At 54.0% G+C, this 15,693-nt stretch overlaps 1 protein-coding gene and 1 pseudogene across 6 annotated transcripts in view; both read right to left on the reverse strand.

The window, feature by feature from the left end:
- SMURF1 (SMAD specific E3 ubiquitin protein ligase 1) overlaps positions 1–1,369 on the reverse strand; it is a 107,658-nt gene extending 106,289 nt beyond the window's left edge. For 4 of the 6 annotated variants that reach the window (XM_051847774.2, XM_051847773.2, XM_051847770.2 and 1 more), the window contains exon 1: positions 982–1,369. In XM_051847774.2, coding sequence (XP_051703734.1) covers positions 982–1,036 — 55 coding nt within the window. In that variant the 5' untranslated portion in view covers positions 1,037–1,369. Of the gene's footprint in view, positions 1–16; positions 325–981 lie in introns of those variants that run through there. The other 2 variants (XM_051847771.2, XM_051847772.2) reach the window with 2 other exon arrangements.
- A 5,552-nt stretch (positions 1,370–6,921) lies between these two features.
- Positions 6,922–7,697, reverse strand: LOC100353316 (myosin light polypeptide 6-like; annotated as a pseudogene).
- Positions 7,698–15,693: the final 7,996 nt, after the last annotated feature.

Here is a 15,693-nt window from a genome sequence, read left to right on the forward strand (position 1 = left end):
TCAAAGTAAAACTGACTTTTGAGGGGGGAAGAAAAATCACCCATTGTCGTTTTCGCGGATTTGACCGACGACAGCTGGGCCTCAAAAGCGGGCGTTCCGACCCCTGAGCCCCGACCCGGGGGTCCTCGCACAGAGACCCGCGGGCCCACGCCGGCGGGGACCCCACTCCGCAGGGCCGGGGTCCGGGAAGCCCCGCAGGGTGCGGACAGACGCCGGGGGCCGGCGACGGAGGGAGGCGTCCACGCCCCCGCGCCCCCCGAGCCGCCGCCGCCGGGCGAGGACACAGCGGGAGGAACGGCGGAGCCCGCGCCGCGGCCGGGTGGGCGCGCGGGCAGCGGGGGTCAAGTGCAATGCAGCGGAACCGGGGCGGGGGGGGGGGACCTAGGCGGGCGCAGGCCGCGGCCCGGGCAGACGGCCGCCGTCGCAGGACCTGGCGGGAAGTGAGAAAGAACCGGGGGACCCGGCTGAGGACCCGAGGCTCCAGGAAGAAAAGGGTGGAGGCCGGGAGACCCCAGCGAGGGGGCGGGGCCAGCACAAAATGCGGGGCGGGGGGCGGGACCGGGGGAGAAGGCAGGCGGTGGGGGGGTGAGGAAGGGGCTGGGATCCAGGGGGAGGGGGAGGAGGGGAGAGAAGGTGGAGGAGGGGGCGAGAAACGGGCGCTGGGGGCCAGGGGACAGGGACAGAAAGGCCGGGCTGCGGCCGGGCCGGGGGTGGGCGGCGAGGGGACAGGTGGGGGCAGACGCCGGGGGCGCCGAGCCCGGCGGGCGCGGGGCCCGGGGAGTCGGGGGGCGCGCGGAGGGGGCGGGGCCGGGCCGCGGCGAGGGGGCGGGGCCGGCCGGGAGCGGCGAGGGGCGCACGCCGGGGGGGCGGGGGGAGACGAGGTCCTGGGACAACGGCCGGCGTGGGGGAGGGCGCCCCCGAGGGGGCTCCGGGGGCCCGAGGGGGCGCCCGCGGCGCGGGTGGGCCTCCCGCCCGCCCTACCTGTCAGACGGATCTTGATGCTGGAGCCGCTTCTGCGCGTCCCGGGGTTCGACATCTCCCGCCGACGATCGGGCAGCCGCGGATCCAGCGCCGCCGCCGCCCCCCGACCCGGCCCGGCCCGGCCCCGCCGCCGCCGCCGCCTCAAGGTTACGGCTCCGGGCTGGGCGCCGGGGTCCGAGCCGGGACACAAACTCCGCGGCCCAGGCGTCCGGGCGGCGGAGCCCAGGGGATCGGCGCTCGCCCCGGCGCCCGGACCCTCGTGGCTCCCACCGAGCCCAGTCCTGAGTCGCCGCCGCCGCCGCCTCCACCACCTCGGAGCCGGACGCCTGCCGCCCTCGCCGCTTCCGCCGCCGCCGCCGCCTCCCGGAGCCGCGCGCGCGCCCGCCGCCGTGCGGGCCCGGCCCTGCGCGCGCCCGCCGCCGTGCGCCCCCGCGCCTGTGTGCGTGCGCGCGCCCGCGGTACGTCGGGGGCGGGGCACGCCGCCGCCGCCAGCCCGCTCGCTCCTCGGGCGCGCGCCGGGCCTGCAGCCCGTGGGCCGGGGGCTTCTCGCTTCTTCCTGCTCCCGCGGCGCCCGAGGGGATCTGCGGATGCGGACGCTGAGGTGGGGAGAAGGGGCGTCCCCGGGTGTCGCGCTCCGGGCTCCGTCCTCCTGACGAGCTGTTGAGAGCCGCGGGCTGGCGACCCGGTTTGTTGGGAGAGGCCGGGGGAGAGACTTGGCGCGGAGGCGGCGTCTGCGCCCCGTGGCCCCATCGCGGAGTGGCCGGCGCCGCGCGTGGGGACAGGAGAGGGGTGGACTGTGCCCACGGTCTGCCCAGACACCGCAGCGGCCCCGGGGCCGCCTTCTCCCCTTGCTTCCCGAGTGGCCGATTCCACTAAGGAATCCTTAGCCTGTTCTCCGGCCGTTACCGCGTCCGGGGGGAGGACACACGATTTTGTCCCGAGGAAAAGCAGGCTTTGTTTTTTTTTCTCTCCTGTTTTTGACCCGCCTCCTGTGCACGAATTTGCCACCAGGCCTGGATCGCGTCCGGGTGCCCAGCAGCGCGGGCCCTGGGCCTTTGCTGAGGTCGCGCCCCTCGGGGAGGCCGGGAGCACCTGCACGCGCCTGCCTGGCTGGCTGGCTCGCTCCCGGGCTGGACGCAAGGGCTCCGGGCTCGGCACCTGCCCTGGACCGTGCCTGTGGCCCCGCGCAGCCGAGACTGTGAGTGATCCTGGTGACAAGTGCAGGAATCCAAGCTGTGTCCAAAGCAGGGGACCAGGACCCAGCCATGTTCCCGTTCGCAGACACCTTTTAGGGTCTCCAGGGATCCCCACTCTAATGTCCGGCGGGTCAGCGTGCCCCCAACCCCACTCCTGTCCATTGATGGTTTCCTCAACACGCCCATCGGGTGGTCTCTGGAAACCACTTCTCACTAACAAGTGGCTGCGCTTGTCACTTAACCGCTTACACGCACCTGCCGAGAGCACCTTGGGCCACCTACTGTGTGCCTGGGAACAAGACACAAAAGAAATCCATCACGTTTCAGCATCCCAGAGGCTCAGTTCCCTGGGCGATCCAGATCAGCTGATGAGGAGCTGGTGATAGGCGTGTGTGCAGAAGGCTAAGACACACATGATAGAACCGTCCTGCTGGAGGAGAGAGCTAGGGGGCCATCTCAGAAGGGAGAAGACCTTGACCTAGGGTGTAACGAAAGGCAGTGTGCAAGTTCACTGGGCAAAGAAGTGGGGAAGGGCATTATAGACAGGGAACAGACTATGCAAAATCATGAGCATCCATGCGTGTCCTGGCAGTTGTCCCTCTAAGTGCAGTCACACAGCTACTGAACCCTCTGCCCATGCGCCTTACACCACTGAAAAGATCTTTGTCCCCTTAAAAAAAAATCACTGGAGGCGGGAAGGTGAGAGACCCAGCTTGGGCCACGGCATCCTATATCAGAGTGCCTGGGTTCAAGCCCTTGTTCTGCTTCTCATCCAGCTTCCTCTGTGTGTGTACCCTGGGAGGCAGTGGTGAGGGCTTAAGGACGTGGGTCCCTGCCACCCACAAGGGAGACCTGGATGGAGTTCCAGCCGGCTTCCTGACAGCAGCCCCGGTTGGCTGAGCCCCAGATGTCGCAGGCATTTGGGGAATGAAGTAGCAAAAGCGAATCTCCTCTCTCCTCCCCTCACTCCTCTCCTCACTCCTCCCCTCTCCCCTCTCCCCTCTCTCCTCTCCTCTCCCCTCTCTCCTCTCCCCTCTCTCGACTCTCCTCTCTCCTCTCTCCTCTCTCTCCTCTCTCCCTCTCTCTCTGCCTCTCACTATGCCTTTCAGATAAATAGTAAACAGAGAACCATGAGCCACTATTTTGTTTTCAGGCTGTGCAGCCCAGCCTGCGTTGACCTTCAGGCATACCTTAACGTGCCTTTATCGTGCGTCAGAGTCGTCAGGAAGGAACACCGTCTTTTTTTTTTTTTTTTTTTTTTTTTTTGACAGGCAGAGTGGACAGTGAGAAAGAGAGACAGAGAGAAAGGTCTTCCTTTTGCCGTTGGTTCACCCTCCAATAGCCGCTGAGGCCGGCGCGCTGGGGCCAGTGCACGGCGCTGATCCGATGGCAGGAGCCAGGTGCTTCTCCTGGTCTCCCATGGGGTGCAGGGCCCAAGCACTTGGGCCATCCTCCACTGCACTCCCTGGCCACAGCAGAGAGCTGGCCTGGAAGAGGGGCAACCGGGACAGAATCCGGCACCCCGACCGGGACTAGAACCCGCTGTGCCGGCGCCGCAAGGCGGAGGATTAGCCTAGTGAGTCGCAGCGCCGGCCAGGAACACCGTCTTCTAAAGCTGCCTGGGATCGCTGGGAAATGGAAAAGCTTTCTGCTCAGACGGGGGTGTGTCAGCTGAGTCCTTGAGGTGTCCGTGCAGGTGTCCGTCCCTGCTTTGGAAGCTGAGTCCATGTAACCCCAAATGCATCACTTCTCCATGTCAGTGTAACAGGTACGTGAAATGTTTCCCAGTGGAGAGAGGGGAGGATCTTTCTTTGGCTCTAACTGCAGGAGCCTCTAACTTGTGTTTGTCCCAAACCTCTTTGAGAATCTTCTGGAAGCTCTGCAGCCTTTTCCCCAGAAAAATTCATACGTAAGAAATACACATCAAATTTTGCATCTGATTTCAGTGGCTTTATGAACTCCTGAAACCAACTTGTGCATGCTGTAACAGCCCATCGTCCTCAGGCTAAGAGCCCGTAAAGAAAGTGATGAAACAAGGAACAAGGAATGTCCAAAACATACGTGTTCAGGAGCAAGGACAGTAACAGCCGCTCGTAAAGAGAAGGGGTGTACCGCGGAGGGCAGCTGTGGCCCGCACAGACCCAACACTCTGCACTGGCGGACCACGTCGCCTGCTGGTGCCACAGGACATTCTCTAAGCCCCACTTTGCTCATCTGTAAAATGGGGTTAATGCTGCCTCTGCCGGAACATTTCTCAGTGAGGCGTCAGTTAAATCAGGGGCGCAGATCTGGCAGATACCGCATGGCCTTGTTAAATGGTAGTTCTTATTAGGACATACAAAGTGCGCGGTAGATATGGCTCCCAGACCTGCCAGTGCTGTCACCCTGCGGAGATCTGCTTGGGAGACCACAGGAGGTCCTTGGTGAGAGGGGTCAGCTGTAACAACGGCCTCTGAGCGTTCACCTCTCGTCCCGCTGGTGCCGCCAAGGCCAGCAGCTCCTACGGATTAGCCTTCGGGTCTTCATCACATTTTTAAAATAACTGGATGGAACCAGCCTTGTGGTGACGCTGGTTAAGCCACTGCCTGCAACACCAGCAGCCCATAGCAAAGTGCTAGTTCAAGTCCCAGCTGTGCCATTTCCATTCCCGCTCCCTGCTGACGCTTCTGGGAAAGCAACTAAAGATGACCCAAGTGCTCAGGCCTCGGCACCCATGTGGGAGACCAGGATGGAGGCCCAGCCTCATGGCTGCGGCCTGGCCCAGTCTGGGCTGTTGCAAGCATCTGGTGAGTGAACCAGCAGATGGAAGATCGCTGTCTTGCTCTGTCTCTGTGTGTGTGTGTGTGTGTCTCTCTCTCTCTTGCTCTGCCTTCCAAATAAATAAATCATTTTAAAAAGTAACTCTAGATGTACAAAACTGGCATTAATTAGGACTTCTGTTTATTCTTCCATGCCCAGAGGTCTTTGGAGTCTTCGCAACCTAAATATTACCAATGTGCAAGCCTGGAGAAATTGCTATCCTTGGTAAAGGTTATTACTTGTTTTTGGTCATTGTAATTTTTATTGAGATCATTGTAGATTCACAGGCAGCTGTAAAAACAATTAGTACAGAGGCACTTGGTACGCCTTTCCATAGTGGCTTCACTTTGCAAGTCTGTACTACGAAAGTGCATCAAAACCTCCACTGAAAATGTGTTATAAAGGAATCGAGCCAGCGCCGCGGCTCACTAGGCTAATCCTCCGCCTGCGGCACCGGCACACCGGGTTCTAGTCCCGGTCAGGGCGCCGGATTCTGTCCCGGTTGCCCCTCTTCCAGGCCAGCTCTCTGCTGTGGCCAGGGAGTGCAGTGGAGGATGGCCCAAGTGCTTGGGCCCTGCACCCCATGGGAGACCAGGAGAAGTACCTGGCTCCTGCCTTCGGATCAGTGCGGTGCGCCGGCCGCAGCACGCCAGCTGTGGCGGTCATTGGAGGGTGAACCAAAGGCAAAAGGAAGACCTTTCTCTCTGTCTCTCTCTCTCTCTATCCACTCTGCCTGTCAAAAAAAAAAAAAAGAGGAATCGATACATGGATTTCCAAAAAAAAAAAAAAAAAATACCAAAATAAACTTTAATTCCATTTTTCCACAAAATTTTTAAGGTATTTTTAAAATATTTGCTTTCATCTACATGAAAGGCAGAGTTGACAGAACCTGCCCGAGTGCACAGCTCCACCCAGGGGTTCACTCCCCAAATGCCAGCAACAGCCAGGGCTGGGCCAGGCTGAAGCCATGAGCTCCGTCCACGTCTCCCACACGGTGGCAGAGGCCCAAACATTTGAGCCATCCTCTGCTGCTTTCCCAGGTACCTTAGCAGGGAGCTGGGAGCCAGAAACTACATGAGGGTCTCCCACACGGGTAGCAAGAACCCAAATACTTGGGCTATCATCAGCTGCCTCCCAGCACATTCACTGGCAGCTGGATTGGAAGTGCAGCGAAGCCAGGCACTCAGTGTGAGATTCAGGCATCCCAACCATGAGCTTAGCCCACTGCACCACAGGGGCCACCCCTCACTGACCTTGAAGCGCCCTTGTATAATGACCTTAGACTCTCCCAGTTTCACTTGCCCTGATGTGCACTTGCAGTTAATTAAAATAGTGTAGTTTCACATCTTCACTATCATAATCAAAACAGTGAACACTTCCGACACCCCCACGGGTCACCGCTATTGCCCTTTGACAGCCCCACCCTCTGCCAAGTAGCTTCCACGTCAAAAATGTTCTACCTGGACTCATACAGGAGGCAGTCTTTGGGGACTGTTTTTCCCCCCACTCAGCATGACTGTTACATGGATCAACAGGGCCCCCCCCCCCGCCCCGCCTTTATTGCTCTGCCGTGTTCCGTGGCATACATGCACACAGTGAGCTGTATCACTACTGCCACTCCAGTCTGGGCCACTGCAAATAAACGACCACACTCAGGCACATACCAGTCTTAACGTGGACATTTCTCCAGGATAAGCGCCCAAGACTGCAATTGCTGAGTCATAGGGAAAATGCACATTTTTATTTTAAAAACTGCCAAGCTGTTTTCCAGAGTCTAGCATTTGACTTTCCCACCAGCAGTATTTCTCAGCATCGGGCGTTGTATTTTTTATTTTAGCCATTGTCATGGACATGTCATAGTATGTTTTATGGCTGTGAAGTTGCATGAAATACAGATTATTTCTTCAAATATATGCAGGTAATTAAATCAATCCAAAGGTTCCCCCCCCCCAACTGGCCACAAAGCAAGTCTTTAGTCAACACTGATGGCAGACATCATTCAAGAGAGACCAGCTCAAAAAGAGGCTGAGACCAGAGATACGAAGTCTCCCCCAGGGAGTGGCTTGGGCATCCTGGGAATGGACACGGGCCCACACAGACACGCCCTTCATGGCTGATAGAACCATTGCTGTCCTGGTGCGCTGCCACCAGCATCTCCACCTGCTCTGTCATGTTCTCACCCCGTGTGACAAGGACGTGACTGATTTCAGCACCCATGACAGTGCTGTTCCCTTTCTTGTCGAACCCCAAAGGCATTCAGAATCATCCTCACAGGGTCCCAGTGGCCCTGGTTCTTGGCCACACTCAGCGGCATAGGCAGGAAGTACTCAAAGTCCAGCACCCTCATATTTATCTTGTCACTCTTGGGGTTTCCCCAGGGCCTTGACACCTTGGAGTTGGTGGGGTCCCGGCCTCATCACATCCCCACACTGGCTGCACAGGGATCTTGCTGTCACCTGTCTGGCCCAACACCTGGACGACTCCCTGGAACTCTGCAATCTGGTCCTTGGTGAAGTCCCACTTGTTGCCTGTCAGCTCTGAGATCCCTTCCCCGAAGTCGTTAAAGGCGCTAGTGGAGCCCCCACAGTCTATGTTCAGAAACAGCTAAGGACATGAGTGAAATAGGAAAATCATTGAACGGCTAGGATTCATTAGGAACTATAATTCCAGGGGCCAGCATTGCGGCGTAGCAGGTAAAGCTGCCACCTGCAACTCTGGCATCTCACGTTGGCACTGGTTTAAGCCTTGGCTGCTCCACTTGTGATCCAGCTCCCTTCTAATCCGCCTGGGAAAGCAGCAGCAGATGGCCTGAGTGCTCGGGCCCTGCCACCCACGTGGGATACCTGGATGAAACTCCTGGCTCCTGGCTCCCGGCTTCAGCCCCAGCCATTACAGCCATCTGGAAAGTGAATCAGCCAATGGAAGATTCTCTCTCTCCATCTCTGCTTTTCTCTTCTCTCAGTAACTCGGACTTTAAATAAATAAATATTTAAAAAAGAAAAAGAAATGCACCTTCTTGGGTCCCACCCCAGACAGCGCATCAGAAACCCAGGAGGTACGGCCGAGCAACCTGGGTTGCAAAGAGTCCCCCAGGTGATTTGGGGGAGGTTAATGCTCCAGAGCTACTGTTGGATGCTTGCAACTGCCGTTTGATCTAACTCAAAAAGAGAGCAGCGATGTAAATGATTTTTTTTTTAAGGTTTACTTACTTTACTTGAAAGGCAGAATGACAGACATCTCCCATCTGTCGGTTCACTCCCCAAATGCCAGCAACAGCCAGGACTGGGCCAGGCTGAAGCCATGAGCTCCATCCAGGTCTCCCACATGGGTGGCAGAGGCCCAAACATTTGAGCCATCCTCTGCTGCTTTCCCAGGTACCTTAGCAGGGAGCTGGATCAGAAGCAGAGCATCCGGGACTCGAACCAGTGCTCCAGTATAGAAGGCCAGCATCTCAAGCAGTGGCTTAACCTGCTGTGCCACAATGCCAGTCCCTCTTTTTTTTTTTTTTTAAATAAAAAGGTATTTAGGTAACTTAGTATTCGAAGAACTTCAAAAGGGTAACAGAATCTTTGCTAGAGTCTATGCTAGAAAAAGCACAGTCAGCATATTTCTTTTTTTTTTCTTTTTTCTTTTTTTTTTTTTTTTGACAGACAGGGTGGACAGTGAGAGAGAGAGATACAGAAAGGTCTTCCTTTGCCGTTGGTTCACCCTCCAATGGCCGCCGTGGCCGGCGCACCGCACTGATCCAAAGGCAGGAGCCAGGTGGTTCTCCTGGTCTCCCATGCGGGTGCAGGGCCCAAGCACTTGGGCCATCCTCCACTGCCTTCCCTGGCCACAGCAGAGAGAGCAGAGAGCTGGCCTGGAAGAGGGGCAACTGGGACAGAATCTGGCGCCCCGACCGGGACTAGAACCTGGGGTGCCGGTGCCGCAGGTGGAGGATTAGCCTAGTGAGCCACGGCACCGGCCCTTTTTTTTTTTTTTTTTTTTTTTTCCCCACAGTCAGCATATTTCTACATACAGCTGAGGCTGGCTGGGGGTCGCAAGAAGGAAAGATGAGGGCAGGCATTTAGTGGAGCAGTTTAGTCACTGCTTGGGACTCCTGCATCCCACATAAGAGTGCCTGGTTCGAGTCCCAGCTCCTCCGCTTCCAACTTCCTGCTGACGCATACCCCGGGAGGTAGGAGGTGACAGCAAGTGTGCCACAAGTTCTGAACTCTTGGTGGCTTCAGCCTGGCCCAGCCCTGGCTGTTGGGGGCATTTGGGAAGTGAACCAGCAGATGGAAAAATCTCTCTGCTTTTCAAGTTAAAAATGCAAATAAATTTTAAAATTTGAAAAAAGAACACAAAAAGATGAGGTTCCCTTTATGCTTCTAGTGGAACTGGGGCAACGCTTCCTGCCCCAGATGCACACACTGGGATTTCTTTTTCTACAACTTAGGAAGGAGAATAGAAGCCCCAAATGGTCGCGTCTGCCCGTTACAAGGTTGGGGTAGATGGGCAACAGGTGTATTTCCTGTCATTTGTTTTAACTCAAACCCACACTGAGATGAGAACTCCACCTCTGATTCCCGACACACTCTAGGGCGCTGAAGCAGAGGTGGAGGCGGCCCAAGGAGAGGAAAGGCTGAGGGAGTCTGTGATTTTAAACAAGCTGGAAAACTCATGAATCAGAACTCCTGCACTAATTATCCGAAGGAGTGCTGGCCGTGGCAAATAACGGGCCATGGCTTAGCAGAACCCAGCGTCCCCGCCCTGCAGACACGCGGAACCCGGAACCCAGTCATCGTTCCAAGCGTGCTGTTCAGTCTTGAAATCAAACCCATCATTCTGCTGAGATCGGGCAGGGCTCTCAGGGCACCCTGATTGTGCAAAAAATAGAAACAAGTGCCGATACATGTGACAATGATTCCCCTTTTGCCGACAGAGGGGTGGAAACAGTGCTTCGCTACTGGAAGGCATTGCTGTAAACAAATTAAGTCAATTTGGGATTTTACAGCATCTGGGTCGTGTGAGGGAGGGATGCCCTGTAATTACCAGCCACCCTCCCTGCGTAGTGAACATGATAAAGATGTTCAAGGATGGATGTTTCCAGCCCAGGTTCAGCCCCTTTTCTCGGCGCCTGTCCTAGCACTGCACTGTCCCAAGAGCTACACTTTGTCCCATCAGCCCACATTAGTGGAGTCAAGTCTTCAATTCTTTTTCTTCCCAGGAACCATATTTTAGAAAGCAGTTATGTCATTCGAATGCAACTATTACTATATTATTTTCCACCTTTGTTGCACTGTAGAATACTAAGAAACCACCTATGAAGAATCTTGTAGGGATTGGCCTTGGGTTGCAGCAGGTTAACCCACCACGTCTCATATCAGAGCCCTGGTTCAAGTCCCGGCTGCTCCACTTCCAATCCAGCTCCTTGCGAATGTGCCTAGGAAAGCAGCGGAACATGGCCTAAGTGCTTGGGGCTCTGAGTCTCAGGCTCCCGGCTTTGGCCTTCCTCAGCCCTGGCCTTTGCAGCCACTTGGGGAGTGAACCAGAGGGTAGAAGATTTCCTTTCCCCTCTCTCTCCCTCTTTCAAACTGCCTTTCAAATAAATAACTAAATCTTTAAAAACGAAAACACCAATGCAATCTTTGATTTAGCATTGGATTCTGAAATCCGTGGGAAAAAAAAAAATGAGAAGGCTTGAATGTTAGTAGTCACTGTGTACCTGAATGGAAAACTCTGGGCTTAGGAGAACACCTTGGCTTGGAAAGAGGGTGGGGCTGGACAGCACTGGGACATCTCATGGAACCCGCAGGGCTAAGGCTGTCTTCAACCCAGAGGAGTTTCCACTCCCTGAATGAAGCCCTTTTCGGAACAATGTTTACAGAAGTGGGAGGAGAAAGGGAAGGGGTGGGGCACCAGTGCCAACGGTGAAGGAGAGTGAACCTACTGGCTGTCTACAGCCTGGCGTTTGGGCAGCACGAGGTTGTTTTGTCAAAACGAATTGGCCTGAAAGTTCAAAAGAAAAGGTTGCAGGTTTGACTCGAGGCCACTTAGATGAGAACAGTCCTAGGGTTTTGGTAGCTGCAGATGGCATGCGCTGAGGCGTGTGGCTGTGGGCAACCGCAAAGCCTATGGCTACAGGTTATACTGCGGCAATCCAGGGGAGGGTATTTCCTGAAAATCCTTTGAGAGAAATCCCATAAAGATCAGGCTTTTGTGCCTCCTTTGGGCTCTTATTTGCTGATCACCCAAGTTTTACTCTCTCCACTTTTCATAAAAACTAGAGGCATGAGGCAGCAACTGTGTAAATGATTTAAGCTGCTGCTTGGGGTACTGCCTGGGTTAGAGTCCCCACTCCATTTCTGATTCCAGATTCCAGCGTCCTGCTGACGCACACCCTGGGAGGCGGTCAGGTCCCTGCCACCCACATGGGAGATCTGGCATCCTGGATATAGTTCCCAGATCCAGCCCTAGCTGTTGCAGGCATCTGGGGGAGAAAACCAACGGATGGGAGATAAAGAAATAATCTAAAAAAAGAAAGAAACCACAAGCATAGCAGAGACTGTTTGGTAAAAACTCAACAAACACCACAATTTCTCTCCCTCAAAATGCACAGAGAACTAGAAACCCAAGGCATCTAAGCACGAGGGTTAACACTAGAACAATTAGCTTCCAGACACTTTCCACTGTAGAGATATAAGCTGTAGGAGCCTTGGAATTGATAGAATGAACTAGAATACTCTCCTACTTGCTAGTCATGTGACCTTGGGTGAGTCCCCTAAATCGCTGAGTTTCACTTTCCGCGTCTGTAAAACAGACAACAGCGACGGCACGTTGTCATTAAAAGCAGGACAAGGACAGAAGATGATGCTGTGACAGGACTTCGTACAAGTCTCAGACAAATGGTAGTTCTTGGTCTGAGTGCTTACACTTCAATCTACAGAAAGAGACGGTAATTTTCTTCATATATTACCCAACTGAATGCATAGTAACCAGAACCAGTGAAATAAGATTTCCCATACTTTTTAATAACTGTCCAGTGCTTTCTAAACCATCATATTTCTCTAAGACGGCTACAGGGTGACCACTTGCATTAGTGGTTAAGGCACCATGTGGGACACCCGCATCCCATATGGGAGTACCTGGGTTGGAATCCCAGCTCCACTCCCAACTCCAGCTTCCTGCTAATGCACACCCTGGGAATGAGTAGGTCATGGCTCAAGTCACTGGGTCCTGACAGAGGACCTGGATGGAACTCCTGGCTCCCAGCCCTGGTCATTTGTGAGTATTTGGGAAGTGAACCAGCAGATAGGAGCCTTTTCTCTTTCTCTCATACATCTAAAAACTTTAAAAGACAACCATGCTGGGGACGACACTGTGGAACATCAAGTTAAACTGCTGCCTGTGACACCAACATCCCACATCAGGGTGCCAATTCAAGTCCCACATGTTCGGCTAAATCCAGCTTCCTGTTAGTGTGCCTGGGAAGGCAGTGGAAGGTGGCCCAAGTACTTGGGTCCCTGCCATCCACGGGGGAGACCAGGATGGAGTTCCTGGCTCCTGGATTCAGCCTGGCCAGCCCTGACTGTCGTGGCCACTTGGAGAGTGAGCCAAGAGATGGAAGAATCTCCCTCTCTCTCTGTCGCTCTGTCAAATCCATAAATCTTTCAAAACAAAGACAATGACATCAGGGATGAGGAATATTTTCCCACTTATGACTCAGCGGGAGTGAGAGCTCATCTTGGAGGAGGCTGCTGGCGCTGGAATGCCTTCCATGCAGGTAGTTCCCAAGTCGCCGTCCAGCCCTCACTGCACGAGTCACGCTTCAGGAACGGAGCCCTGGAACCCACAGCCGTGTCATACACGTTACACAGTCCCAATGTGTTTGAAGGTTTGTAAAATGTCCCAGTGACTAAGAAAATACCAATAACAACACGGAGGAATCCCCTCTATCTGCCAACCAGAGGTTGTTGAAATTTTTCCAGATTTTTTTTCCCTGTATTATACTACAGACAGGTGGAGAGAGCCCCCATCCACTGTTCACTCCCCAGATGCCTACAGCAGCTGGGAATGGGGTGAGGCTGAAACCAGGAGCCAGGAAAGTAACTGAGGTCTCCCATATAGGTGGAACGAACCCACTAACCTGAGCCATCACAATCATAGACCCAGAGCTTCCCAGAGAGCTGGAGTCAGGTGCTAGAGCCAGAACTTGAACCCAGGTACCCGGATATGGGACATAGGTGTCTGACCCGGATTTTTTTTTTTGACAGGCAGAGTGCACAGCGAGAGAGCGAGAGAGCGAGAGAGCGAGAGAGAGGTCTTCCCTTTGCCTTTGGTTCACCCTCCATTGGCACCGCGCTGATCCGAAGCCAGGAGCCAGGTGCTTCTCCTGGTCTCCCATGTGGGTGCAGGACCCAAGGACTTGGGCCATCCTCCACTGCACTCCCAGGCCATAGCAGAGAGCTGGCCTGGAAGAGGGGCAGCCAGGACAGAATCTGGAGCCCTGACCGGGACTAGAACCCGGAGGATTAGCCTATTGAGCCACGGCGCCGGCCTGAACTGGATTTTTACAACTGTCTCGTTGCCTCCATTTTTGTAGTTACTATTTTCAGTTCTTTTTGTATTTTTAAATTAATTAGTTTATTTGAAAGGCAGAGTTATAAAGAGGCAGAGGCAGAGAGAGGGAGAGAGAGATCTTCCATCCCCTGGTTCACTCCCCAAATGACCACAACAGCCAGAGCTGGGCCAATCCGAAGCCAGGAGCCTGGAGCTTCTTCCAGGTGTACCACGTGGGTGCAGGGGCCCAAGGACTTGGGCTATCTTCTACTGCTTTCCCAGATCATAGCAGGAAGTGAAGCAGTAGTGAATTGACAGGCACCCAGGCACGGCAGGCAGTGGCTTTACCTGCTACGCCACAGCGCCAGCCCCCTGTTGGTACTTTTAAGTGATTTTCTGAACAGGTGCTTCTTCTATCAGCTTGTAACTTGCGATCCCCTCCATGTTGGACAAAGATGTTGGTGCCTAAACTTCTCCCTCTGTTCCACTTGTCTACACTCCTACCTCCATCTCTGTCAGCTGAACTGGACAGTGTCAAGAATGACAATATTTGCATTCTCTTCTGTATGCACAATTGAGTCAACAGTTTTGTCTGTTGAGTCTAAGAATTGTTTTGGAATAAAGATAAAGGTCGCACCATATTTTGTTTACTTTATATTTGGACCATGAGTTTCGTATGCAAATTTCTTCCTGTTGTTTCTAATTGTCTCACTTTCTTCTGACAATGGTGGAAATGGACTTAATGTTTTCTTCATCATGTCATTGATAACATCTGGCCTCTTAGCCATTCTATTGGCTTGGATTCTTTTTTTTTTTTTTAAGTTTCCCTCCTTCCCTTCTACCCTTTCTTCCTCAGAATGAGAGCAAGAGCGAGATATTGAGATTTTATCCACCTATTCATTCCCCAAATGCCTGTAACAGCCAACGTTGGGCCACCTGAAGCCAGAAGCCATGAAATCCGATGCTCCCAAATGTGTGGCAGGGATCCAAGCACTTGGGCCATCATTCTACCTCCCAGGGGCGTCAGAAGGGGAGGAGCTGGGAGCCAAGCCCAGGCACCCTAATGTGGGATGCAGCTGTCCCAAGTGGTTCCACCCACCACACCACAATGCCTGCCCAGAGCTCTCTGCCTTCCTGGGGTTGCTTTTCAGTGATGCCCTGCGTAGGTTCTGCCATTTATTGTATTTTTTTTTTCTCTTTCTGGCCGAGGAGAAAATACATTATTTTCCTCTTTGTTTGATGGAATGCTTTCTCAAGCAACTTAGAACCTGAAAGGTAATACTTTTGAGCTTATGTATATGTAATACATGTATATATATATATGAATTATTATTCATGTTATATATAGTATATAAAGGCTAGGTTCTAAATAATTTACCTCAGAATTTGAAAGCATTTTCCCATTATCTTCCAGCACTCATTGTCTCCAAAGAGGAGTTTGACACTCATCCAAGTCTCACTCTTTTGCAGGCGGCCTATTTTCCACCTCTGGAAACTTGTTCATTCTTGGTGTTCCGTAACTTCACCACACTGAATCCTGGGATTGATGTCTTCATTTATTCTGCTTGGCATTCGGTGACTCCCGAATGTCTTTAAAAAAAGATTTATTTACATATTTATTTATATATTTATTTGATGGCCGGCGCCGTGGCTCAATAGGCTAATCCTCTGCCTTGCGGCGCCAGCACACCGGGTTCTAGTCCTGGTCGGGGCACCGGATTCTGTCCTGGCTGCCCCTCTTCCAGGCCAGCTCTCTGCTGTGGCCTGGGAAGGCAGTGGAGGATGGCCCAAGTCCTTGGGCCCTGCACCCCATGGGAGACCAGGAGAAGCACCTGGCTCCTGCCATCGGATCAGCGCGGTGCGCCAGTCGCAGCGCGCCAGCCATGGCGGCCATTGGAGGGTGAACCAACGGCAAAAGGAAGACCTTTCTCTCTCTCTCTCTCACTATCCACTCTGCCTGTCAAAAATAAAAAAATAAAATATATTTATTTGAAAGGCAGAGTGACACACGGAGACAGAGATAGACTATTCCATCCAGAGGTTCCCTCCACAAATGGCCAGGACTGGACCAGGTGGGAGTCACCCAGGTTTCCCAAGTTTCCCAAGGGGCCCAAGCACCTGAGCCACCATCTGCTGCTTCCCAGGCGTATTAGTAGGGAGCTGAGTTGGAATCAGA

Source organism: Oryctolagus cuniculus, chromosome 19 (assembly GCF_964237555.1).
Source record: "Oryctolagus cuniculus chromosome 19, mOryCun1.1, whole genome shotgun sequence".
NCBI classification, from domain to species: Eukaryota; Metazoa; Chordata; class Mammalia; order Lagomorpha; family Leporidae; genus Oryctolagus; species Oryctolagus cuniculus.